The 26,740-nt window shown below is 31.3% G+C and overlaps 1 protein-coding gene across 1 annotated transcript; it reads left to right on the plus strand.

The window, feature by feature from the left end:
- The first annotated feature begins 745 nt into the window (after positions 1-745).
- On the plus strand, positions 746-26,740 carry LOC143078882 (U3 small nucleolar RNA-associated protein 4 homolog). The gene is made up of 19 exons (XM_076253908.1): positions 746-876; positions 2,529-2,639; positions 3,239-3,293; positions 3,626-3,745; positions 4,035-4,103; positions 4,941-5,025; positions 5,760-5,928; positions 6,290-6,365; positions 6,737-6,784; positions 7,235-7,406; positions 15,251-15,333; positions 16,136-16,235; positions 16,555-16,715; positions 20,608-20,803; positions 23,041-23,147; positions 24,062-24,157; positions 24,648-24,830; positions 25,740-25,841; positions 26,604-26,740. Exons 2-19 carry the CDS (start codon positions 2,536-2,538, stop codon positions 26,718-26,720), a joined length of 2,043 nt encoding a protein of 680 aa, XP_076110023.1. The 5' UTR covers positions 746-876; positions 2,529-2,535; the 3' UTR covers positions 26,721-26,740.

Consider the following 26,740-nt stretch of genomic DNA (forward strand, 5'->3'; position numbering starts at 1 on the left):
CATTTTTTCTCCGCATTATTTTCTTTAAAAAAGAAAATAAATTAAATGCTTATCTTCCCAAAAACATTTTTGTATTTTTCTTAAACTATTGCATATAAACCAACTTTGTAAACAAAATTTATAATTTTTTTTATCAAAGATGATCAAATAACTGTTAAGAAAAAAAATGTACTAAGAAATATATCCTTTGCATGATTAAAATTAAATAAATCTTATTTTTTCAAGCATAATGACACATTTCCTAAACTTTAGTATGAATATTTGTATTAAAAAGTAAATATTTCAAGATATTTTTTCAATATATTCAAACAATTGTCAACAAATTATTTGTGACTTTTTGTCCTGTGACTTTCTGTTCGTTTACCTACCAGCACAGGCACTCGTCTCCGAAAAAAAATCCTACAATAACTTTTATTTTCAATAAACTATCATTTTGACAAGGTATAGAGAAATTATATATAGAAATTTATACTTTTATATAACACAAAGGTATATAGGAAAAAAAATCCTGAGACAAGTGCCTGTGTATATCAGGTGCCGATTTGACCAGATGCCAATTTAACCAAGTGCCGATTTGACTATATCATTATTAAACGCAATATGCTTTATTTGAAAATAAATGAGAAAGTAGTCTAAACCTGGGGTTAATGCATTGGTTTTATAGTCCCATAATAAAAAAATCCTTCACAATTGTTTTCCAAATTTTGGTAACGCGGAATGAAACGTTGTCCTTATCCGAGATCCAGTCCTGCATTTAGAATAGATCAACATGGCTGCGCCCATTTGAAAACATGCGATAATTGTTTACAATCTTTAGCACTGTCCACACCTGATTTATTTGATCATAGTTGATGGTTAAGGTTTCCCTTTACATAGGTAAAGTTTGTAAATAACAAGTTGTGTCGTTTGACAGACCATAGCAAAAAATATGTCTGTTTACTAGGCCTAGGGACAATGTTTTTAATATAGTTTTAATTTTTATCTAAACATGTCTTACATGTCTTAATGTAATTTTTCACATGTATATATACATTTTCAGTTAAAAAAACAGTACCAAAGTCATTATATTTAGGCATCTTCATCAGTTTGTAAATCATTTGTGAATATGTAAATATTATTTTATTCAGACACAAAATTTATTTTAGTATTGACTATTGATTGTACCTGGAACTAATATACTAACAGGACTGGAAACTGTTCGATCTGTTGAGATTTCAATGCCCTGACAGTGCGATTATTGATTTTTTGAAATGATTGACAGCTTATCGTGTTTATATGTAGTGAATCAGCATTCGGTACATGTAAACAATAGATTTCATCAAACAAGTCAGCCGATAGAAAACTGTTAAAATTGGTGGATTTAAAATAAAGAATAATTATTAAATCAATAAGATTAAATGCAAAAAATTGATATTGTTTACGAAAAATTAATATGAGGCAGTTCATCATAACAAATGGACAAATATGGCCGTATTTTCACCTCAAAAACTGCTCTGTGTACAGACTTACCTGTGCTGTTTGGAAAGTTTTAAGGCCTAGCATCCAGTAGATATATAAAAGTTAAATGCATTTTGTGGTTAAGAAAGATAAAATCTTTCTTGGTTTTTGATGGGCATTTTTTTTTCATTTCTGCAGAAGATGTAAAAATAAACAAACACCTGAATTACTTTGAGACTGTCAACTCACTGACTCAGATAAACGCTTTAACTCACCTGTATTTGTGAAGATACTCTTGTCCATGTCAATTAAGGACAATCAAAACAATACAAACATGTTTTTTACCTGAGGGAGCATCTCAAAGTTGTACCACAGCTTAGTTAATTTTCACACCTTAAGCATGAAGGGAAAAAAATGCCCATCAAAATCCAAAAGAGATTTTACATGTAACTTTCTGAATCACAAAATGCATTTAAATTTAATATATCTAGTGGATGCCAGGCATTAAAACTTTTCCAACTTCACAGGTAAGTCTGTACTCAGAGTAGTTTTTGGCATGTAAATACAGCCATATTTGTTCATTTCTTATGATGAACCTTAACTGTGAACATGGTGAATGGGGACGAAGTCTGTATGAATTAATTTTTTATTCAAACATACATGTATTTTAACTTCAAAAGAAGCGGAAATACCGTAACGTTCCCGATTTCTGTTGTTGAGGATTTTAGTTGTGACGTTATTTATGTTGTGACGTCATATTCAATGTAAACAAAGAAACGCTATTATCAGGTAATGTTTTTTCGTGTCAACAGAGCTCCAGATAAGCTGCGTATATGCTTGATCACGCAATAAAAATAATTGAAAACCCAATGCAATTGCCCATTATTGGATGAACATACTAAATTTCAAAGTTTTTTATGAACTTATCTGCTTTCTGTAAATAATTTTTAAGTTATAAAATACATTGATAATATACTAAATTACAAGTGTTATTCGGATATTAACAGTGTTATCTGGTCATTCAAGGTACCGATATTTAACTGATATATTTAAGTGAATGTGTAAGTAATGTATAAACTTTTTTTTTGTAGATAAGAAATGGGTGAATTTAGAGTACATCACATAAGATTTTTTAATTACCAACCACTTGCCATACATTGTATAGATTATAATAAAGAATTAAACCGAGTGGCTGTGTCAAGGTAAGTTAATGTAAACCTTGATATTTTTATTCTGATTCTAAAAATAAACTGAATTGCATGTAATTAAACACTAAAAAATTTAAGCTCTAGCCAATAGGGGATGGGAACATAAGTTGTATTTCTGTACATTCATATACCTATATATGTATGTTTGGAAAATTGGTTTCTTTTTGCTTACTTCAGTAAGCCTCAATCAAATCATATAAAATTTTGTAATATTGTTAGAGTCCACTCAACATGCTTAACACTGACCTACTTAGAATTTGACTGATTTCAAGTTTGTCTAGAAATTATTAAATGTGTGTAACAATGTGAAAAATGCAACAAGATTAATATTGCAACAAGCAAAACTTAATAGTTGTAGATTGTAATATTCTTGTTGAAGGAAAATGAGGAGAACAATTTTAAATGAAACATTCACAGTAGTTATATCTCATGTGTGCTGATGCAATACTAAATATCACTATCAAGAAAAGACAAAGTATCTTAATTAATTACATAAAAAGGGGTATTGTATGTGTTTTACAGCAGTAAGTTTTAGCATAGCACGTACATACATCAAATTACTATTTTCCCTTCTTTGTTTTTGTTTTTTTTAGATCTGATGCATCAATAGAGATCTGGAGCATTGGAGATGATTGGTATCAGGAGAAGGTAAACAACACAAACACATAGATGTCATATATAGATAAGACAGCCAGCACTTATTAGTAATTTAGGTATCTGAGAATTCCTTAAAAAAGTGTCTTTAAGTAAACATCACAGGGTTGACTCCATTTAGGATATCAAGTCAAAAACACAACTAGAAAATAGTGAATAACAGAAGGAATAGGTAGAGTGCAAAACTTAATTGTAGGTTGAACAATGTGTTTTTCAGATTTCAAGTTAAATGTCAAATTTTGTTATTGTATATGTGCATTAAATGTACTTGTGTTGATATTAAATACTTGCAAATTTGAATTAATTTCATGCTCTATTATTTTTAGATGATTCCCGGTAGTGAGTCAAGGTCAGTTGAAGCCATCTGCTGGCAGGGCTTAAGGTTATTCTCTGCAGGATTAGATGGTAATGTGACAGAATATGATTTAAAGAAACTGAAACCAAAGGTACATTTTAGTTTTATACTCATACCTTCAAATGATACTTGTGCTATATATTGTATCAACTTAAAATACTTGTTGATATTTATTATATCTAGCAAGGTGATCCAGATATATGCCATGCAGTGATATTATGCTGTATGTTTGTAAAGAAAATAAAATAAAATCTGTTTTTTTTTAAACTTTTTATTTGTGATTTAAAGTTATCTAATGAATTCTTGCAAGTTTCATTTTGCTTTTTACTGTTTTGAAAATTAATGTCATAATAGAAATTTCTTATATTATTTTTCCACAGGAACTGGCTCCTTCCAATGCTGGACCAATATGGTGTTTATGTAAATGTGCCACTCAACAGTTGTTAGCTGTAAGTTTTGAATAGTTTAAAAAGATAACATATTTGTAAATATTTTTATCTTAGCTATAGGACACCTAAAACCTTATTTATCTATGTATATTTAAAGACGGGTATAAACACAACATGTACAAATATTGCTGCAGTTGATGAGGTATAAATATTTGTAATGCTTCAAGCCTTTTAATTTATATGGGGATGATAACTGTTTTGAACTATTAAACTGGTCATCATACCACTTTACCTTCAATGAGTTACATTATAATCACAAAAAGCATAGAACTCGTATTGATTCACCCCAGTATGTTTGTTATTCTTTTATGAATGATGTGCCTATTGTCACACACTTGTAAGAGTATTTATTTATGTGCAAAATTCCAATTTTCATCTTCAATACTTTCATGATTTTTCCTGAACTATTTTATTTTTTGTTGTAAATATTCCTAAATTTCTTATGCCATAAAAAAGAATAAGTCTGTTTCTAACTTGATCTACTCAGAAAAGAGCTGCCCACTCAAAATCATTCATTGTCCTGCTGTGATTTTTTTTTAATCAGATACAATGTAGACATGAAGACTTATAGTGTCCGACACTTCAAGCTATCTTTGCAGAAAAAAAATGCCTACCTACCTACCCACCCACTGTCTCTACCTTTGGGTAGGGTTTGGGCAAACCAAAATAATTTTAAGTGTGGCCTAATTTTGCATACATTGAGAAATTTGATTATGCAGTTGGTTTATAAAATATTAAATAAAAAAATTGAGAATGGAAATGGGGAATATGTCTAAGAGACAACAACCCGACCAAAGAGAATGTTTTGTTTTAAAAATTAATTGATTTGATTGACAGGCAGGAACAGAGGATGGATGTGTTGTTGTGTTCAGTACACAGGACGATTCTCTAATGTATCATCAGGCATTTGATAAACAGGAGGGTATGTATTTAGTACACAGGAAGATTCATTAATGTATCATCAGGCATTTGACAAACAGGAAGGTATAAAGTTAACTCTAAATAATATGGAATCCTAGATTCACCTGTAAAAAAGCAGGAGAAGAGATCAGGGGGAAACCAAAAACCATAAATCAAAGAAAAACAGACAAAACTAGCAAAACAACAAAAAACAGTGAAAAGGCAAACAACAATCCACAAAACACTTCACAGTAAACTAAATTACCGAACCAAGAACCAGGAACAAAATCAGGTGCTCTGTAATGTATAATTGGTAGAAAGCAATATGTTTTTTTTTGTTTTTTTTTAAATCTATGAAATTGCTAGGCCAGTCAGAAGAAATCTTAATCTTCACAGTTCTGATAATGTCTAGTTATACATGTAGTATTGAACTTTTTACTGATAAAAGGGGAAATAAAATATTTATTTTGGTATTTATCTATTGGAAATAGCAAAAACACAAGAGAATAACAAGTATTGTTTATTTTCAGTAAAGGACTCCTTTTTACATCTATTTTGTCCAAAAATATCATTGCATAAGATTTGTGAAATTCTCAGTTTTGTTTTCAGTTTGGCAAAAGTATTGAATAATCAAATAGATGAAGTGTCAAAAAAGGATTACTGTTCCCAAGTGTGCTCAATATAAATCTTTTTTTAGCACAAATTTAAAATTTACATAAGTATAGGTAATTATTGGTACATTATATTTTTTTCTAGGTAGAATATTAAGTATAGCCTGGCATCCAACAGAAGATTTAATAGTGACAGGGGGTGTAGATAATATAAGGATATGGAGTATTAACTCAGGCCATGCCATACAGAGACTGACACTCGGCAGACAAGAGAGAAATAAAGAAACCATTGTGTGGTGTGTGGCTGTTACAAGGTATGAGTAGAAGAAAATCAGAGTTTATGCCTTGCTTTGCATTTATTTAAGAGAAAGCATACAGTAGCTATATACATTTTCAAATAAATTGTTTTTACTCAAAATATTAGTTTTATTAAACAAAAAGGATGAAAACAGGAATCTTTTATAAAATTTAAAAATTATGATATAAGACCACTCAAGACTTTAACGAATATGCTTCTAATAAATATGTTTGTTGTTGACATATATAAATCCTTGAAATTTCCATGTTTCAATTCTTATAGCGAAATTGCCCAAAATTTCTATCAAATTTGTCATAATAAATATTCAATGCAGTATTAAAATTACGAGTGTGATAGAATGATATTTTGTATTGTAGTGACTTCACAATAATCAGTGGAGATTCCCGGGGAAAGACCTCTTTTTGGAATGGAAAGCAAGGAACACTTATAAAGGTAAGATACGTGTAGCATGGTCATGATTTCTACAAACTTTGACTTTTTTGTCAGGCATAGGACCAACGGAATGCAGGGGTTTGTTGGTAAATTAAAAATCAAATGGTTCCACATGGTAGTCAAGACCCAGAGGTAGGACAATCTTCCAGAAGTCTGTAAAGAGACTGATAAAGTTTTGATTTAAGTGCAGTGATTTCATAAGTAAACACAATTTATTGTAAGAAATAGAGTTATCTCCCATGGAATTCAAATGGTAATTCACGCACACTTGTCATGAGATTTTTCACAGTTATTAATGCCGGAAATATTGTAATGTATAATTTTCCTTGAATCCTGCTAAGAAGTTGTATTTATTTTTATTTTATTTTTAGACATACCAGAGTCACAAAGCAGATGTTCTATGTTTAACACTGAATGAGGTAACTACTTTATTGTTACTCTAGATTTTTAAGAAAAAGATTGAATCCTCAATATTCTTACATTTGAATTTTCAAAATTCAATTCCAAATACAAAATGGATTTAAAGCTGTATATAGCTGATTCAAAACAACTGAATGAATTTAAATCAATGTTACTTTGGACTTGTGATGAGTATAACAAGATTGAGACAAAAACGAAGAGATGTGGTACAATGCCAATGAGAGTGCTATCTATCTGAGTCTAAATGTAGTAGATGTAAGCACAAACCATTAAACTTTGAGTAAAACCCATGATTGTGAGTGATTATAAATAGGGCTTTGTAGTATTTGAGTACCTTGTTGTATTAGTTTCAATCTTTTTTATCTGTATTTTAACCTTTTATTAGAAACCAAATGAATTAAAAAAAGTTTCTAGTGTTTAAACAATAGAAAGATTTGCTAATTTTTCAGGAAGAGAACAAGGTGTATACATCTGGTGTAGACCCCTCCATTGTAGCATTTGAGTATACCCCAGCTAACATTGAGAGTGATTGGAAGTTATGGGTCAAGTCAGATGTTTATCACTTCCATACTCATGATGTCAGAGATCTTGTGGTGGCAGGCGATAAAATTGTTTCTGGGGGTAAGAAAGTCTGTTTATGTTAAATTAGGGATGTCAACTCGGTGAAGATTTACTAATCAAGTACTTGTTGGATTTACTGAGCTATACTCAAGTACTTGCTCTTTTAAATATTTACAAAATTAAAACACAAAATTATACCAATTTTATGTATTGTGGGTTGTCTTAAGAACATAAAACCCCTTAATATTATCAATATTGCAAGGAATTTTATACCATAATTAATTACTCATTTACTTGTACTAACTATGTAAACTGGCAATAATCTAATCAAGTAATTAAATAATTTCTATAGAAAAATTAAATACTCAAACAACAGTATATGTAAAGTGTAAAAATGCATTTAATAATTAACAAAGAGGGGATGATTACAACTTACTGATGTCTTAAATCATTTTCTGAGGGTCGACACAGGGCGCATTGAATTTTTTCTTATTTAAAATTATTATCTTGATAACTTTTTCTGGGACAAGAAAATTTCTCAACTTTATAAAATTGAGAAAGGAAATGGGGAATGTGTCAAAGCGACAACAACCAGACCATAGAGCAGACAACAGCAGAAGGCCGCCAATGGGTCTTCAATTAAGCGAGACACTCCCGCACCTGGAGGCTTCCTTCAGCTGGCCCCTTAAAAAATATGTATACTAGTTAAGTGATAATGGACGTCATACTTAACTCCAAATTATACACAAGAAACTAAAATTAAAAATCATACAAGACTAACAAAGGCCAGAGGCTCCTGACTTGGGACAGGCGCAAAATTGCGGCGGGGTTAAACATGTTTATGAGATGTCAACCTTCCCCCTATACCTCTAGCCAATGTAGAAAATTAAACGCATAACAATACACACATTAAAATTCAGTTTAAGAGAAGGCCTAGTCCGATGTCAGAAGATGAAACAAAAGAAAATAAAGAAAATGACAATAATACATAAATAACAACAGACTACTAGCAGTTAACTGACATGCCAGCTCCAGACCTCAATTAAACTGATTGAATCATATGAATATCAGGCACAATCCTTCCCATTAGGGGTTTAATATCATACTATCATAAAATATATGAGAAGAACATAACCCGTTTCATGCCAACAACTGGTTTTTAGGCAGTTAAGCTGCCTTATGCGAGCACCCTGGATTTGTGTGCTACCCAAAAAATGCCGAAATACGTGTCATTGTTATCATCTAGCTGGCTACTATGTTATTTATAACTTATTGAACAGTTTTTTCTTACTTTTCATTCTGGATTACAAAAAATATGACCAGAAAAAACTTAAATGATCGTCGATTTTCCCAAAAGTTTTGAAGTTGCACATAGGAAGTAGAGCACATTAGGAATCCTTATGTAGTTTATTATCCCCTGAGCTTTTGGCTAAGAAGTCAAAGAACAAATGTATGAAATATTTAATCGCCGAAAATCTCTAAAGACAAGTAGTTAAGATTTCCCAAATTGCAAAAGTCGTAGGAATATTGTTTGTCATCAATACGTAGTCAACTACGTCAGTAGTAATATAAGTTCAACTGTTCACGCTGTTGGCGGCAATTTTGAATTAGAAGACGAAATTTTCGTATCTTTTCAATTTGGACGCAGGGGTTCAAATTAGGCAGCAAGCATTTGATTTTCTGGGGGGGGGGGGGGGGGGGGGGGAGGGGCTATGGTTTTTTTTGGAAAAAAAAGTTTGTTTCCAGTTTTTGGTAAAAAAAATAATTTGTTTTGGACCCTGAGAAAAAAAAATTGTTTGTTTCACCCTCAGCTGCCACTATATGTTATGCTAAAATTGAAAGAAAAAACTTGTTTTCGGTTTGACGCTAAAAAAATAGATTGTTCTTCGCCGAAGGCGAAAAAAAAAGTTTGTACAGAAAAAAAAACCATAGCCCCCCCCAGAAAATCAAATGGTTGCTGCCTTAGCGGTGGTCCGAGGTCTGCGACCTTCCACTTTTGCAGTCGGACTTTCTACTTGGTTACTAGCAACGCCCGACATGCCCGACGGACCTTGAAAGAAAATAAAAAAATAACTTTTTTACCAAAGTTTCCTAATAAACGATCTCAAACTCATTTTTCATCATTACTGTTCATGACAGCAATTTTCAATTTGTTAAACCGCCATCTTTATACAGAAAATCGCCGACAAATAATGTGTAAATCCGAGTAAAACCGTATCTCACAATCTGACAAAAACAACATTGAAAAAAAAAATGGCTGCCGCGAGAAGACAATTACAATATCGGATCCGATTCCGGAACCGGATAAGGGTAATCCGGGTTTTGGCTATCAGCTAAAAAAATCCAGACAGGTGACAAAATACATCTATGCATGGTAAATAAATATAAACACTAGAATAGAAAACCAAAAGATATATGTAAAAAAAAGAAAAAGCAGAAAATATTTTGTACACCAATTTTAATGTCAAAATCCATTGTATTGGACCAATACAATGTGACAGCTGGGAACAGTTTATCTAACAATATATATGTTCCTGGTAACAGTATAATTTTTTTTATCAGTGATAAATGTTAGATGCATGTTAGATGCTTTAAAAGTTAAACATATTACTGCAATTTCAAGGGGTATTTTTTCTTCTCAATTTTGATAGGTCAGTTAAAATAGCTGGAAGTTTCTCATATATAAAAAAATGATGTGAGATGATTGCCAATGAGACAACTGTCCACAAGAGACCAAAATGACACAGACATAAACAACTATAGGTCATTGTACGGCCTTCAACAATGAGCAAAGCCGATGCCGCATAGTCAGCTATAAAAGGCCCCGATAAGACAATGTAAATCAATTCAAACGAGTAAAACTAACGGCCCTATTTAAAAAAATATAAAAAAACAAATATGTAACCTGAGACTACTATAAGTAGTCTCAGATGTAACACATAAACAAACGACAACCACTGAATTACAGGCTCCTGACTTGGGACAGGCACAAATAGTGCAACTATATTATATGATACCTGAATGTAAGCAAATAATATGATATATAGGTGGAGTCCATTGGGCCACTCGACCTCCTCCTGTTTGATAACTTTGAAACGGATGAGATCCCCACTCCTCAACCATATACATTTATGTATGAGACTAAATAACTAATTAAATGAAATATAGGGGAAGTCCATAGGGTCACCCCACCCCCTCATGTTTAAGAACTTGGAAACAGTCGAAATCCCCACCTCTAAATCATATTTATTCATGTATGGGACAATATATATTGTTTTATTATCTACATCAGCTGAAGGACTACGAGAAAAGCTGGGAATGCTTGATAAATTTTGCAAAGATTGGTGTCTCAATGTGAATACTAATAAGACAAAGGTGCTGATTTTCAACAAGGCAGGCAGACATGTAAAACAGATATTCACATTTCAGAATATAAATCTGGAATGTGTTTCAAAATACAAATACCTAGGTTTATATTTAAGCTCATCTGGTTCATTCAGTTATGCTCAAAATGAACTATACAAAAAATCCCTGAAAGCTCATTTCAAATTAAGGAAAGATCTTTTATCACTTAATCCTGATGTAAAAACAAGTATTCATGTTTTTGACCACACTGTAAAACCTATTTTATTATATGGTAGCGAAATATGGGGGATGTTTAATTCTCTTTCCTCTAAATGTAAGAAGGAAGATATATCTTTTGAAAAATTGTATTCAGGTTTACCCTGTGAGAAACTTCATATAAAATTTTGTAAATTTATACTTGGGGTACACAAGAAAACAACAAATGCTGCAGTGTTATCTGAACTTGGAAGATTTCCAATATATTTTAATATTATAAAAGGAATGTTATTGTACTGGTATAGATTAGAGAATTTAGGTAATAATTTTCCTCTATTAAAAGAGGCATATACACAATCAAAGACACTACATCACATGAATATAACATCATGGTATGGTTCAATAAATGTTGTTTTTAAAATACTTGGTATTGACTATACAAATGCCATAAATGCTCCATTTTGTGAATCCTTATACAAATTTAAGAAATATATACAAACCAAGCTATCAATATTGTTTATTAGCTGTTGGAAAAAACAAATAGATAAATTTTCAGACAGTAAACTGAAAACCTACCTTTTATATAAAACAAATTTTGGTTTTGAAAAATATCTAACATTGATCAAGAATTTTGAACTTAGAAGAAGTTTTACTAAATTACGTGTATCTTCTCATAGATTACAAATAGAATTAGGTAGATATCAGGGTATTCCCCGAATTAACAGAATATGTAATAAATGTTCTTCCAATACTGTCGAAGATGAGGCTCATTTTCTATTTGATTGTAACAAATTTGAGGATGATAGAAATTGTATGTTAGCTAGTATTGCACAATATAATTCTTATTTTAATCATATGAACAGTCAAAGCAAAATTATCTGGTTATTTAGTGTAGAAAATGTTGAGTTACTTAAAATAATATGTAATTTTATATACAAACATCTTCCTTAGTGAAGATTAGTTAAAGGAAATCTATGTGTGTATATACATTTGATTGGACATAGAAAATTATATTCATCTGAATATCACAAACATACTAGCCGATTAAAAAAAAAAAAAAATAATTGTTAAGATATATTATTTATTCAAATGTTCTCTTATATCCTTGAGGCATCGTCCCCTGGTATCAACTGCATTCAAGTTACCTATGATGCTTCCTTGTTTGCTTTTGATACAGGTAGGAAAGAGACATTTACACACATTTTACATGCCTATGGCCCATAAGGTATCGCCCCCTGGTGTCAGCTGCCTTTAGGAAACCATAATGCTTTCCTATTTGCTGCTGACACAGGATGAGTCATGGACATGTTTAATTTCTACTTTCTTTTTGGCTAATTATTATATATTTAATTGATCCAACTTTTTGTGTACTATACATATGTGGATATCTATTTTTCTTTTTTTCTTTTTGGGCTGCTTGTTTGTTATCTATATCAACCACACTTGCAATAAAATGCATTAGTATTAAAAAAAAAAACATACTATAGATTCTTTATCTACGTATTCTTTAAGAACTTAAATAGTTCTCGTTTAACTTTTTTTTTTTTTTTTATCTCATTGTTTGTATTGTATTATGAAAAAATTATTGATGTTGTAATGTTTATGCCCTTTGGGGCCCATAATTGGAAAATAAAATATCTTATCTTATCTTATCTTATCTTATAATCAAATGAAATATAGGGGAAATCCCTGGGGGTCACCCCACCCCACCTCTTTGAGAACTTGGTAACGTTCGAGATCCCCACCCCTAAACCATATATCTTCATGTAGGGGACAATATAACAAATCAAATGAAATATGTAGGGGGAGTCCTTGGGGATCACCCTACCCCTCCAATTTGAGAATTTGGAAACGGTCGAGATCCCCACCCCTAAACCATATATATTCATGTATGGGACATTATAACAAATCATATGAAATATAGCTGGAGCTCGTGGGGCCTTTCTTCCCCTACCGGTTTGAGAATTATAAATCGGTTGAGATCCCCAATCTTGAACCATATTATATTCATGTATGGGACAATATTTCAAATCAAAGGAATAATAAGGGGGTTCCTATGGCCACTGTACACCCTCCTGTTTGAGAACTTGGAAAAATTTGAGATCCTCACCCCTTAACCATATATACTAATGTATGGGACTATATAACAAATCAAATGAAATATAGAAGTCCCTGTGGTCACCCTACCCCTCATGTTTAAGAACTTGGAAACAGTTGGGATCCCCACCTCTAAATTAAATGAAATATAGGGGGAGTCCCTTCAGTCACCCCACCCCTCCTGATTGAGAAATTGGAAACAGTCAAGATCCCCACCTTTAAATTAAACCATATATATATTCATGTTTGAGAACTAATCAAATGAAATATAGGGAAAGTCACTAGGATCAACAACCCCCTCCTGTTTGAAAACTTGATAATGGTTGAGATCCCCACCCAAACCATATATATTCATGTATGGGACAAGATAAAACATTAAATGAAATACAAGGGTAGTCCCTAGGGTCACCCCTCCCCCTCTTGTGTGTGTTTTGAGAACTTGTAAAAGATTGAAATACCAACTCCTTAACTAAACCATATTCATTCCTGTTTGTCATTTCAAAAAGATTGAATGACATACAATGTCAATCTCATAGGCGTCACATATGCATGTCACTTTGCTAGACCTAACCAATGTGTACTAGACCTTGCCCAATTTCAGGCGACCATGAGAATGAATAATTATGAGAGCTTTGTTTGGAAGACTTCGTAACAGCATTATGTTACAATCATTTTTTTGATAATTATAAAATTTTATTGATGAAAAATAATTAATTGGTTTAAAGAATTTACCTTAATTATAATTTGAATTATTTCTGGTCCTATAAAGATTTTCATTTTCATATGGCTCAGTTTAAAGAAAACATATCTTTCAAGCCCAAGACTGTTTTTATAATTACCTGTCATTTTATTCCAAACTCAGACATCATAGATGAAGTGGGGGACATTTACATTTACTATGGACAGGTTCATCAGACCTCATCTTTGATCTCTGTAGTAGTAAACATTTGTCTGATTTGTGTCTCATAACTTTTGTACTGTTGAACACAAACTCAGTTTTCTTTCCAGGGAAGAAAGTCCATTCATACTTTTACAAGCTCGTACTAAAGTCAACTTAAACTACTAACAGTCAACTAATACCGACGTTAACTATCAACTAGAAGAACTGCAATCATTGCAAACTTGTACCACTGCAGACTCATGACCATGAAAAAAATATACTTGATATATGCGTTGCTTTTAAAAACTTTGACAAAATATGAATTATTTGCCTTAATGATTAATATTAATTCATTAAATGAACATAAATGTACATTATATGAATGTTTAATGTTTGTTCTCTTTAAAGATCTTTAAAAAATAATTGAAGCAACATTGCCACAGTTTTTATAATTATGCTTGGCTTGGTTTTTGGTTAACTGCCTACAGCGCTTACAGTGCTTTGATTTTTTTTAATAAATGTGTTTAGTTCCAATGCAAAGACCCTATAAGTGAATCAATATTAAAGCCAAAATATGCAATCTGTAATGACCTGACAACAGTATCGTAATTATATCCCTTCATAACAAGTCTATTTAAAGGTTTTGTAAGCTTTTGAGGTGAATACTGACATTTTTGTGCTTTGTAAAGAATATTACCAAAAAAATTGGATGTGAAATACCTAAATGTATAAGATGTCTGCTATAAGTTAACTTAAAGTCCTGCTTATGAAAATATATTTTTTTTGCTCTGACGGTATAGAGGTGTGGGAAAGACTAAGATTAGCTAAAAGTGTTAGATTTGGAAAAATGGTCTTGTTCATAGCCTACCTGCAGTCTGTTTGGGACAATTGAAGAAAGCACCAACATTCTAACAGGGGACTGATTAGTCGAGTATCATTTTGATATTCGATAATCAGTACTTCCGAGCAATACTCAAGTACTTGAGTACCCGTTGACATCACTACATTAAAAAAATTGAGGCAGATAAACACAATGCTCTGTTATATATACAGCTTATCAAGATTTAATTTAGAGCTTGACATTTTTTCAACGGGTTTCCAAAATACAAGATCTCACTTTCCTTTTTTCACACATAAAAGGCAAAAGACTTATAACTTTTCCAAAATTTTAGCTTTTTACAAATTAATTGTTTTGAATCATATGCTTAAGTTGTTGTTATACCCTAGCAATAGTTTATTTTTTTTAAATTACCAATTTTCTCTGATTGGTTGTTAGTTACTGAGACCTACATTTTTAGCAAATTGTGTATCATAGATTCTTAACTTTCCAACTCAGTTGCTATGAATACTTTTCTGTATGTTTTAGGTGTTGATACAAACTTGGTTGTTGCCATGGCAAAGGAAACAAAGGGTATCAAACATAGGCGGAAATATCCAGGATTTCCTAGTGTAAGTTTATGGATTGCCTGTATTTCGTCATCAATTCTTTTTAACAGTTTGAATAGACAGTAGAAAGAACCTAAATCTTGTCTACTTTGTTTGATGATTTATTACTAAAAAGAATCCAGTTTAATTCATAATTGTACTCATATAGAACTTTTCAGTTAAAGGTTCATTATATCATGTTTAAATTGAGAAATACTTAGAACAATAACTATTTTAAGAACAACCTCATGTTTTCCTGCCAAATATTAAAAAGTACATAATAGTGTGATTTTACAGTAGTACTTCTGATGAGACAATAAGTCAATATGATCTATATCGTATAAAGGCCGTATGGTGACCTATAGTTGTTAAAATTTCTGTGTCATTTGGTCTCTTGTGAAGAGTTTTCTCAATGTAACACTATGACTGTGACTGTGAATAATATATAACAGAAAGTAAGACCAACTACTGTGAATTTATTTATTTTCGTGGGTACCAATTTTTGTGGATTGCAGAATCCTTGCAATTTCATGGTTCTGCCAAAGTCTTGCTTCAGCTTTACATAAATTTGTATTTCATTGAACTTTTTAACTTGTGGTTCTTCTGTACCCACGAAACCCAGGAAAGTTGGTACCCAACAATTAATAGTGAATCTGCAGTATAGGTCAAAACTATAGCTTTTAATCATTGATGCTACCTATAAAACCCAAAAATCTTTAATGGTATTCCCTCTTTGAGAAGACTAAGGTAATAAAAGTCAGCAGTATTGTTCATACTAGTACATTTTTTTGTTGCAAAGTCTTAGCATAAATTGTTTGTTTTATAGTATTCCATGGTCAAAGTTGCATCAGAGGCCAAAGTTGTCATGTTACAATATGCAAATTACTTAGAAGTTTGGAAACTTGGACACACCACTAAAAATTCAGGTAGATATTGATTATTATACTTCTCTGCTAAAAAGTCATGATTTGCAAACAAGTTTAAAAGAATTTATCTATGAGAGATTTTTATGTCAGACATCAAAATACTGCAACAAGAGGAGACACCAAAGTCTGGTATCCCTAAGTAGAAATTGTTTCTTTTATTTAGACGTGACATTACACCATATTTCCTGAGTGGTCAGTGATTGTAAATTTGTCATGAGTCAAGTATTTAATTTGGTGGATCACCTGTACCAACAAACTCAATTAAAATTGGTTGAATCCACAGCAGATCAGTAACAGAAACTTCCCTTTTGTTTTACAGATAAAAGTGGAGAAATATTACCATTGATGTCAAAACCAATCAAATTGTTACAACTGAAGACCAAGGATAGTGAAAGAATCGTGTGCTGTGCCATTAATAAAACTGCTGAATATCTGGCTTATAGTGATCAAGACACAGTCAAAATATACTCATTATCAATGGTGTGTAGTCTAAATATACTCATTATTAATGGTGTAGTCTAAATATACTCATTAGGCCACACCAATTTAATTTCTTGTTCTACGGATTTTTGGACTCCAAAAATTGGGCCGAGCGAGCTATTTGAAAATTTAAATAAAAAAATATTTAATTTGCAAATTTTTAAGGTGAAGCTTAAAAAGTAAAGGCGAGCGATTATAATTTTTTTTTGTAAACATAAAATAGTAGGTTTTGACTATATTAAAATTTGATTTATCACTTGTATCTTGACATTTCTTTAATTCATGAAGTATTTTTTCCCTGTTAACAAGAAATAATTGAATAATTGAATCTGGTCTATGTATGTGTGACTGACAATGAGACAATTCTCCATCCAAGTCATGATCAGGTTCAGAACAACCCCTTAATGTTATGAATATCCCTTTTATGAGGGGTCAATATACGTTATAATATATTTTTTTTGTGAAAACACTTTTGGTACAAAAGGGCTAATATTTTCCCAAAGAACTATAATATCTATATGGTATTAAATAGTCAAAACATGTCCAAGAATTTTGTAATATTCTTGGACTTTAATCATGTTTACACATTTACTTTAACAGTTTAATATTTTTCAAAATAAGTGGACCCCTCTTTTAGAAAAAGTTGTTTAAAATATAATGTATTTCTCCTCTTTTTGAGTAAAAAATTCTAAGTTGTCAAAGGTTTTTGTCGAGCCTGCAACTTTTGTTGCAGAAAGCTCCACATAGGGATAGTGATCCGGCGGCGGTGGCGGCGTTAGCTAACTCCTTAAAAGCTTTATATTTTAGAAGGTGGAAGACCTGGATGCTTCATACTTTGTATATAGATGCCTCATGTTACGAAGTTTCTGTCAGTCACATGTCCAATGTCCTTGACCTCATTTTCATGGTTCAGTGACCACTTGAAAAAAAAGTTCAGAATTTTTGTAATGTTGAATCCTCTCTTATTATAAGTAATATGATAACTATATTTGGTATGTGCGTACCTTGCAAGGTCCTCATGCCCGTTACACAGTTTTCACTTGACCTGGACCTCATTTCATGGATCAGTGAACAAGGTTAAGTTTTGGTGGTCAAGTCCATATCTCAGATACTATAAGCAATAGGGCTAGTATATTCGGTGTATGGAAGGACTGTTAGGTGTACACGTCCAACTGGCAGGTGTCATCTGACCTTGACCTCATTTTCATGGTTCAGTGGTTATAGTTAAGTTTTTGTGTTTTGGTCTATTTTTCCCATACTTTGTGCAATAAGTCTACTATATTTGTTGTATGGAATGATTGTAAGGTGTACATGTCTAGCGGGCAGATGTCATCTGACCTTGACCTCATTTTCATAGTTCAGTGGTCAAAGTTAAGTTTTTGAGTTTTGGTCTTTTTATCTAATATTGTATGCCAAAGGTCAACTATATTTGGTGTATGGAAATATTTTATGATCTATATGTAAGTCCCGCAGGTTTTATTTGACCATGACCTCAATTTCACGGTTCATTGCACAGTGTTAAGTTTTTGTGTTTTGGTCTGTTTTTCTTAAACTATAAGTAATAGGTCAACTATATTTATTGTATGGAAGCATTGTTAGCTGTACATGTCTGCCTGGCATGGTTCATCTGACCTTGACCTCATTTTCATGGTTCATTTGTCTTTATTTAGCTATCTTGGTTTATGTTAAGTTTATGTGGCAGTTGTTAAAGCTTTATACTTAGGACTATCAACATAATATCAATGATTAGTAAAGAAGGCGAGACATTTCAGTGTGTGCACTCTTGTGTCTAGTAGCACTATACAAATCCTTAGTATTTCTATTTTCTTTTCTACAACAGTAAACATGGTAAAATGACCCCTTCAAGGCCCTTGTCTGAGGGATAACCTGATAATAACAAACATAGGTCAAAGTATGGCCTTTTACACAGAGCTTTGATCCAAACCAAACAGCAAGCTATAAGGGACCACATCTTAGTATTGCATACCATTCGAACAGGAAAACCAATGACCTAATTTATATTTCAAAACTAGAAAATACCAATGAACCACATCAACAAACGATAACTGCTGAACGACAGGTCCCTGAATCAATCAGGACAGGTGCACAAACCTGCAGCGGGTATGACCGTCAGCATACATTATAATTGCAGTTGAAGGCAAATCCTTCAGAAGTTCTTTGTACTTTATTATTTTAACAACGAACATTTTTTGATAGGGAATATAAGTGAGGGGGAAAGAAACCAATGTTTTTTGATTTGTACAGGTATTTCCGCTGTTATATATTTATATCGGAGCACTCCCACTTCAAGGCACTTGTAATAAATTGGTTTCATGCTGAAACAAATATTCTCACAGATATTTACAGTGTTGTGGGGTGCTTATAGTTTTAAAATCGTTATATAAAGGTTATACTGTGATTTTATTAAAAACAAATGCTGAGATCTTTTTATAATATTTACAAAAAAATGGTGCAGGAAATGGACATGATTACATTTCCGGATGCGGGAAGCGGGAATATAATAAAAATAAAAAAAATCTGTTTTGAAAAAAATAGGTGCGGGCGGGTCTGTCGAACAAGGTATTAAATTCCTGTGGCCTTATTAATGGTGTGTAGTCTAAATATACTCATTATTAATGGTGTGTAGTCTAAATATACTCATTATTAATGGTGTGTAGTCTAAATATACTCATTATCAATGGTGTGTAGTCTAAATATACTTATTATCATTGGTTTGTAGTCTAAATATACTCATTATCAATGGTGTGTTGTCAATTATACTTATTATTATTGGTTTGTAGTCTAAATATACTCATTATCAATGGTTGCTACTAAAAATATTCTCATTTTCCAGGGTATGTAGTTATACCATACTCCTCAATATCAGTTATAAATTACTAAATAAAGGCAGCAGTAGTATACCAGTGTTCAAAAGTCATAAATCAATTGAGAGAAAATAAAAATACTGAGTATCAGTCATAAATTACTAAATAAAGGCAACAGTAGTATACCAGTGTTCAAAAGTCATAAATCGATTGAGAGAAAATAAAAATACTGAATATCAGTATTTTGTCTTTTTCTTATGGTTTGTTGTCAAACTGTCTTCCAGAGCAATAGGATTAAGTAAATACTTCCTTTATGGTCATAAACTCAACACATGTTTTTTTTGTATGTTAGACACACTTTTTGATTGTTTACTGTCCATCTTTTAAACATTTTCAGTGGTCTGTATGCAAATTTGATGCTTTATGAGTAAGAAATGTACACTTAAACATATTGTTAATAAGGGGACAAAAAATTTAAAAAAAAATATAAGAAAAAAAATCATTCTACTAATTATTTGAACTCAAAATCGTGAACTTTTTTATTTTCAGACTTTTTAGTTTCCCGCATTTGCGCAGAAATCTACTTCCTTTTTCCGGTCTTGTTTGCAAGAGACTTTGAGTAAAATATATATTTATCAGTCTAGTTAAATAGAGGAAGGAACGCAATACCAATTTTATTTTTAATAATTCCTTCTTATGAAAAAAAAACGTTATTTGATGATAGGGTTTCTTTGTTTACATTGAATATGTTATAACTTAAATAACGTCACAAGTTAAATCCCTAACAACAGAACCAAAATCTGAAAAGTTACGGTATTTCCGTTTCTTTTTGAACATATTTTGAAGTTAAAATATGTTTGAATTAAAAAAAAATCATACAGACTTCGTCCCATTTCACAGGTAATGCCTGCCTCATATTAAAAGATGACAAACTTAGTAGTGACAGACTAATGATCAAGTTAGATGAACAATAAAAGAATACCATAGTGTACCCCTTCAGAGTTTTGATGTTAACACATAATCTGTAAACTGAAATTTTCTTATTTTGTCAATTTTATATATTTCAGGACAACCAATATGCAATGACACCACAGGTCACATTAAAGAAGGTTAAAAGTAAATCTAGTCTTTCACCAGCACACAGAATGCAGTTTTCTCATGATGGGAGGAGCCTTATCACTGTGACTGACAGTACAGAAATACAAGCCATCAGTCTTGAAGACAATGAAGCAGTTATTACAGCAACCATTCCACCATTGTCAGGTTAGTAACATCAATACTGGAAATTGTCCTCAAGTCTGTGAATTGTTCATCAGTATTTCCTATGAATTATTATCATTTTTAGCATGGCGTCTGTCGTCCGTCGTGTCATCGTTAACTTTTACAAAAATCTTCTCCTCTGAAACTACTTGGCCAAATTTAACCAAACTTGACCACACTCATTATTGGGGTATATTGTTTAAAAAATGTGTCCGGTGACCCGGCCAACCAACCAAGATGGCCGCCATGGCTTAAAATAGAACATACGGGTAAAATGTAGATTTTGGCTTATATCTCTGAAACCAAAGCCTTTAGAGCAAATCTGACATGGGGGTGAAATTGTTAATTAGATCAAGATCTATCTGCCCTGAAATTTTTAGATGAAGCAGACAAATCGTTGTTGGGTTGTTGCCCCTGAATTGGTAATTTTAAGGAAATTTTTTTGTTTTTGGTTATTATCTTGAATATTATTATAGATAGAGATAAACTGTAAACATCAATAATGTTCAGCAAAGTAAGATCTACGAAAAAGTCACAATAACCAAAATGGTCAGTTGACCCCTTACGGAGTTATGGCCCTTTATAGTCAATATTTAACAATTTTTGGTAATTTTTTGTAATCTTTTATCATCATAAGGGTATCTTGTTTAAAAAATGTGTCCGATGACCCCGCCCCCGAACCAAGATTGCAGACATAGCTAAAAATAGTACATAGGGGTAAAATGTAGATTTTGGCTTATATTTCTGTAACCAAAGCATTTAGAGCAAATCTGAAATGGGTTAAATTGTTTATCAGGTCAAGATCTATCTGCCTTGAAATTTTCAGATGAATCGGACAATTCGTTGTTGGGTTGCCGCCCCTGAATTGGCAATTATAAGGAAATTGTGCTGTTTTTGGTTATTATCATGAATATTATTATAGATAGAGATAAACTGTAAACAGCAATAATGTTCAGCAAAGTAAGATCTACATTTAAGTCAACTTGACCACAATGATCAGTTGACCCCTTAAGGAGTTATTGCCCTTTATAGTCAATTTTTAACAATTTTCATAAATTTTGTAAATTTTTGTAAATTTTTACAAAATATTTTCCACTGTAACTACTGGGCTAAGTTCATTATAGATAGAGATAATTGTAAGCAGCAAGAATGTTTAATAAAGTAAGATCTACAAACACATCACCATCACCAAAACACAATTTTGTCATGAATCCATCTGTGTCCTTTGTTTAATATGCACATAGACCAAGGTGAGCGACACAGGCTCTTTAGCGCCTCTAGTTTGTTATATTAAGAATTTTCATGTTGAGCTGGATGTACATTTGACAATGAGTAGAAACATCATAAATACTTAGAAACATGTAGTGTTGTATTATATCACAACTTTAATTTTGTTTGAGAAATTGTCTATTTTTTAATTGCTTTGGAAACAAATTTGAGTAATTTTGGAATTGAGAGAATGTACTGTTTATTCATTTATTGCCATGGATACCAATTTTCATGTTTGAGAAAAAATATTATTTTCAAGGACCTTTGGTTGGTTGTTGCCAAAGTCTGCATACAAACTGATTGAAATTTTCATATGAACTGATTGAAATTTTCATACGAACAGATTGAAAATTTCATACAAACTGATTGAAAATTTCATACGAACTGATTGAAATTTTCATACGAACTGATTGAAAATTTCATACAAACTGATTGAAAATTTCATACGAACTGATTGAAATTTTCATACGAACTGATTGAAAATTTCATACAAACTGATTGAAAATTTCATACGAACTGATTGAAAATTTCATACGAACTGATTGAAATTTTCATGCGAACTGATGGAAAATTTCATACGAACTGTAATTTGGTACTTCATTGAACATTTAGATTTGTGTTTACCTTAACCTGTGAAATCTACATAAAGTGGTATGCCAGAAATTATACTGTAGATTCACAAATTATTACCATGTTTTTATTATTGTAAATAATGCTACTGGATGGATATCGCAATAATAAGAACTAGCATTCTGATAACTGAAACATAGATCTGTATGCAGGGTTTTTTTTTTTTTTTTGAAAATCATGATATTTGAAAAATCTCAATAATGAATGCACACAATAATTTCTGAATTTACAGTAATGAATCCCAAGTAAAGGGTTTTGTAAGTGATATTGTTGATAAAGGAAAGAAAATATTTAAATTTTGTTAATGAAATTGTAATAGTTCTTATATATATTGTTTATAGATGATGTAGACTCTGTCCATCTGTTATGTGTAAGTCCAGATGATACAATGGTGTGTTTAGCTGATCATACTAGAAGTATACTCATCTTTAATTTAACAAAACAGCAGGTAGGGATCATACTAAAAGTATACTTATCTTTAATTTAGAAAAACAACAGGTATAGGGATCATACTAGAAGTATACTTATCTTTAATTTAGAAAAACAACAGGTATAGGGATCATACTAGAAGTATACTCATCTTTAATTTAGCAAAACAACAGGTATTATATAGGGATCATACTAGAAGTATACTTATCTTTAATTTAGAAAAACAACAGGTATAGGGATCATACTACAAATATACTCATCTTTAATTTAGAAAAACAACAGGTATAGGGATCATACTAGAAGTATACTTATCTTTAATTTAGCAAAACAACAGGTATAGGGATCATACTAGAAGTATACTCATCTTTAATTTAGCAAAACAACAGGTATTATATAGGGATCATACTAGAAGTATACTTATCTTTAATTTAGAAAAACAACAGGTATAGGAATCATACTACAAATATACTCATCTTTAATTTAGAAAAACAACAGGTATAGGGATCATACTAGAAGTATACTTATCTTTAATTTAGCAAAACAACAGGTATAGGGATCATACTAGAAGTATACTTATCTTTAATTTAGAAAAACAACAGGTATAGGGATCATAATAGAAGTATACTTATCTTTAATTTAGTAAAACAACGGGCAAGGAAAAGAGAAAATCTTTTGACCCATGAATTAATATCACATATGAAAGGAACTCATATTTTTTAGAGATACCCAAAAGATAATATTTTAATCAATGTTTAAACATCTTGATTTGAATATTACATTTCAATCTTTATTATTAAAACATTATTTTTTTCCCTTTCTTTTTTAAATGGTGTTGATTTATATAATATTAATAAACCTTTTATTAGATATAAAAAAATAAGTATTTAACAATTTTTACCCTGCTAGATAATTGTTTTGCATTGCTATTTTTAGATTCACTGCAGATTACCAAGATATCGTTGCCAAGCAACTGCTGTGTGTTTTAATGCTGATGGAAGTAATTTGTTGATAGCATATGCAGACCAAAAGGTAAACATCCTCTACCAATAGAGACTGGACGAATAACGGAATTGAGCTGTATTGAAAAAAAAATATAATCATTAGAAAATCAATGCTTTTCTTTAAAGCATACAAATAAATATTTTATATTTTGCATTTTTATAATGTTCTGTTTGCTCAAAACCATATAGCATAGATACAGGCATATCTGATACCAAGATTTCCTTCCAAAAGTTTTCTTGCTAAATTAAACATTTTTTGCAATATTTCTGACCACCCCAAAAAAGTTTTGAAGATAATAAAAGATGCTGTATAAAAGGAGAAATGTTCCTTATGATATGATCTTTCTAATTTTAATGCCAAATTAGGGTTTTTAGCACAGTTTCACAGTCCACTGAACATAGAAAATGAAAGTGCAAGTTTGGCATCAATGTATAATGGACACATTCTTGTTTTCCTATATTTTCTACTTTCAAAAATCCATATTTAATGTTTATTACCTTATTTTTGTTCATTTTAGATTTATGAATATAACCTAGAAACAGAAGAATATACAACATGGTGTAAACAAACTTGTTTGAAGTACCCTAAACAATGGCTGACAAGGCATAGTAAAATTATAAACATACAACAGCACCCTAACGACCAGAATAGAATTATATTTCATGATGAGCAGATGTTGTGTGTATTAGACAAATCACAGGTAAGTTTTCATAGTAACTTTATATGAAAATTGTAAATGCCTCATTGTTGATGGCCATATGTGACCTGTTATTGTTCACATTCCTGTCTTTCTTTTTTAAGTGTCTTCCTCCATTTCAGAAAGGAAACACTTCCATTTTGGTAATGACAAAAAAATATGCCTTTCCTTTAGTAGGGTCACTATGATTTCTGGTCTTTGCATTCCTTAGTCTGTCTGTTCGTCTATTATATAATTCATGTATTATGAAAGTTTTTGGTTAAAGTAGTTTGCCAAAAAGTTACGGTCAGATCCACTTGAAATCTCTTGCACATGTTCATTATGATAAGAATCTTTAATTGTATGCCGAACAAGGATTGAGGCCCAGATTTTGCAGTTCATGGAACATGGCAATTTTGATAGGGTGTCCTATCTTCTGACAATTATCATATTCTAATTTACAACTATCACTATATGAATAATCTAGAAAATAGCATTCAATTCTAAATTTTATTTTGTAACAGACAATAATGAATATTCAAGTAATACATAACAACAATGAATATTCTTAGTAATTATTAACACACACACTATTAGTAATTAATAAAACACTATGAATATTCTAATTAAAAACAACACATACTGAATATTTAATGTAATTGATAACACACAACACACAAATGAACATTGTAATTATTGTTGATATTTAACAGCAATGAATATTTGAAGCTAAGTAATTCATAACACACAATGAATATTGTAGTTAATTGATATTTAACACACAATGAATATTTTTAGTACAAAGTTCCTCAGATACAAAGCTTATAATGTTTTATGCCAGTTGCATGTTATGACTTATTTTAGTGACCCTCCAATCAAAAGGTTTAAATGGCAAATTAAGTAATTAAAAACATACAATGAATATTATTACAGAGATTTCCACCAGTAGAAGCTCCTTTGTTCAGTTATTCTGCATGGCAACATCAGGATAAAATACCATCATCCACAGCATTTCACATCAGTAGTAAATACAAGGTAAATTATCAGTATATGAAGTATGTACATTTAAGGTGGTATCTAACACTACAGGGAGATAACTCTGTAAAATCAGCTAAACGTTTTAATTACCTTGTGTTGTTCAGGGAATATTAAGCTTCTCAATGATCAAAATTAGTGTTTGTCAAACTGCTATATAACCAGTGTAATTTTTCTGATAAATTGGTTGGTTCAAATTTTTTGAAATTTTTATATTTTTGTCAAAGGGTCAAAGTAAATACTTGTCAAAATTTTATGAAAATTAAACAAGCCAAATTAATTTTAGTGAAAGTGTTGGGTACCATCTTAAAATATCACATTTATTCTGTGACATAAGAATATATATCAAAGCAAAATGGCTTTGTTATTGTTATCAGTTTTGTATACTGTACAAACTGTTTGATGGATGAGTAGTCTAGCTAGGTATTTTACAGACCTCTTTAGATTGTGACAAATAGAAATAGGGTTTCAAGAGTTCAGTCATTTGTATAAATTGTAAGGTCCAACTGAACTAGTATGTGCCAAATTGTATAATGTCGATTGTTGATATTGTGTATGTAACTTCTTGCTACCATTACATTGTGATTAATGTGCTAATAAATCTCATTTTAAAGAAAATTGTGTCTCATTTTGTCAAATTAAGTTTTTAATTATCACACATGCTTTTAAAAGTAATATTCTTTTACAATTTTACTTTGTTTATAGCTAATTATGACCTCATGTTAAAGAATGAACCAATGAATTTGTTTTGTATCTTTTCAGTTTTTGTTACATTTAGAGGCTATAAAGGATAACTGGTTAGTGGCTGTAGAGAGAACACCATTAACATTGACTGAATCATTACCTCCTACTCTGAAGGAGAAAAAGTTTGGTACATAATAATAAAATTTATAATTGTG

The sequence above is a fragment of the Mytilus galloprovincialis genome, chromosome 6 (genome assembly GCF_965363235.1).
Source record: "Mytilus galloprovincialis chromosome 6, xbMytGall1.hap1.1, whole genome shotgun sequence".
Taxonomy (NCBI): Eukaryota; Metazoa; Mollusca; class Bivalvia; order Mytilida; family Mytilidae; genus Mytilus; species Mytilus galloprovincialis.

Excerpts from the sequence above, each read along its gene's own strand:
- LOC143078882 (XM_076253908.1), top strand. The coding sequence starts at position 2,536 with ATGGGTGAATTTAGAGTACATCACATAAGATTTTTTAATTACCAACCA. Across the intron at positions 7,407-15,250 it reads CGATAAAATTGTTTCTGGGG|GTGTTGATACAAACTTGGTT; the intron begins GTAAGAAAGTCT and ends TGTATGTTTTAG. Across the intron at positions 15,334-16,135 it reads AATATCCAGGATTTCCTAGT|TATTCCATGGTCAAAGTTGC; the intron begins GTAAGTTTATGG and ends TTTGTTTTATAG.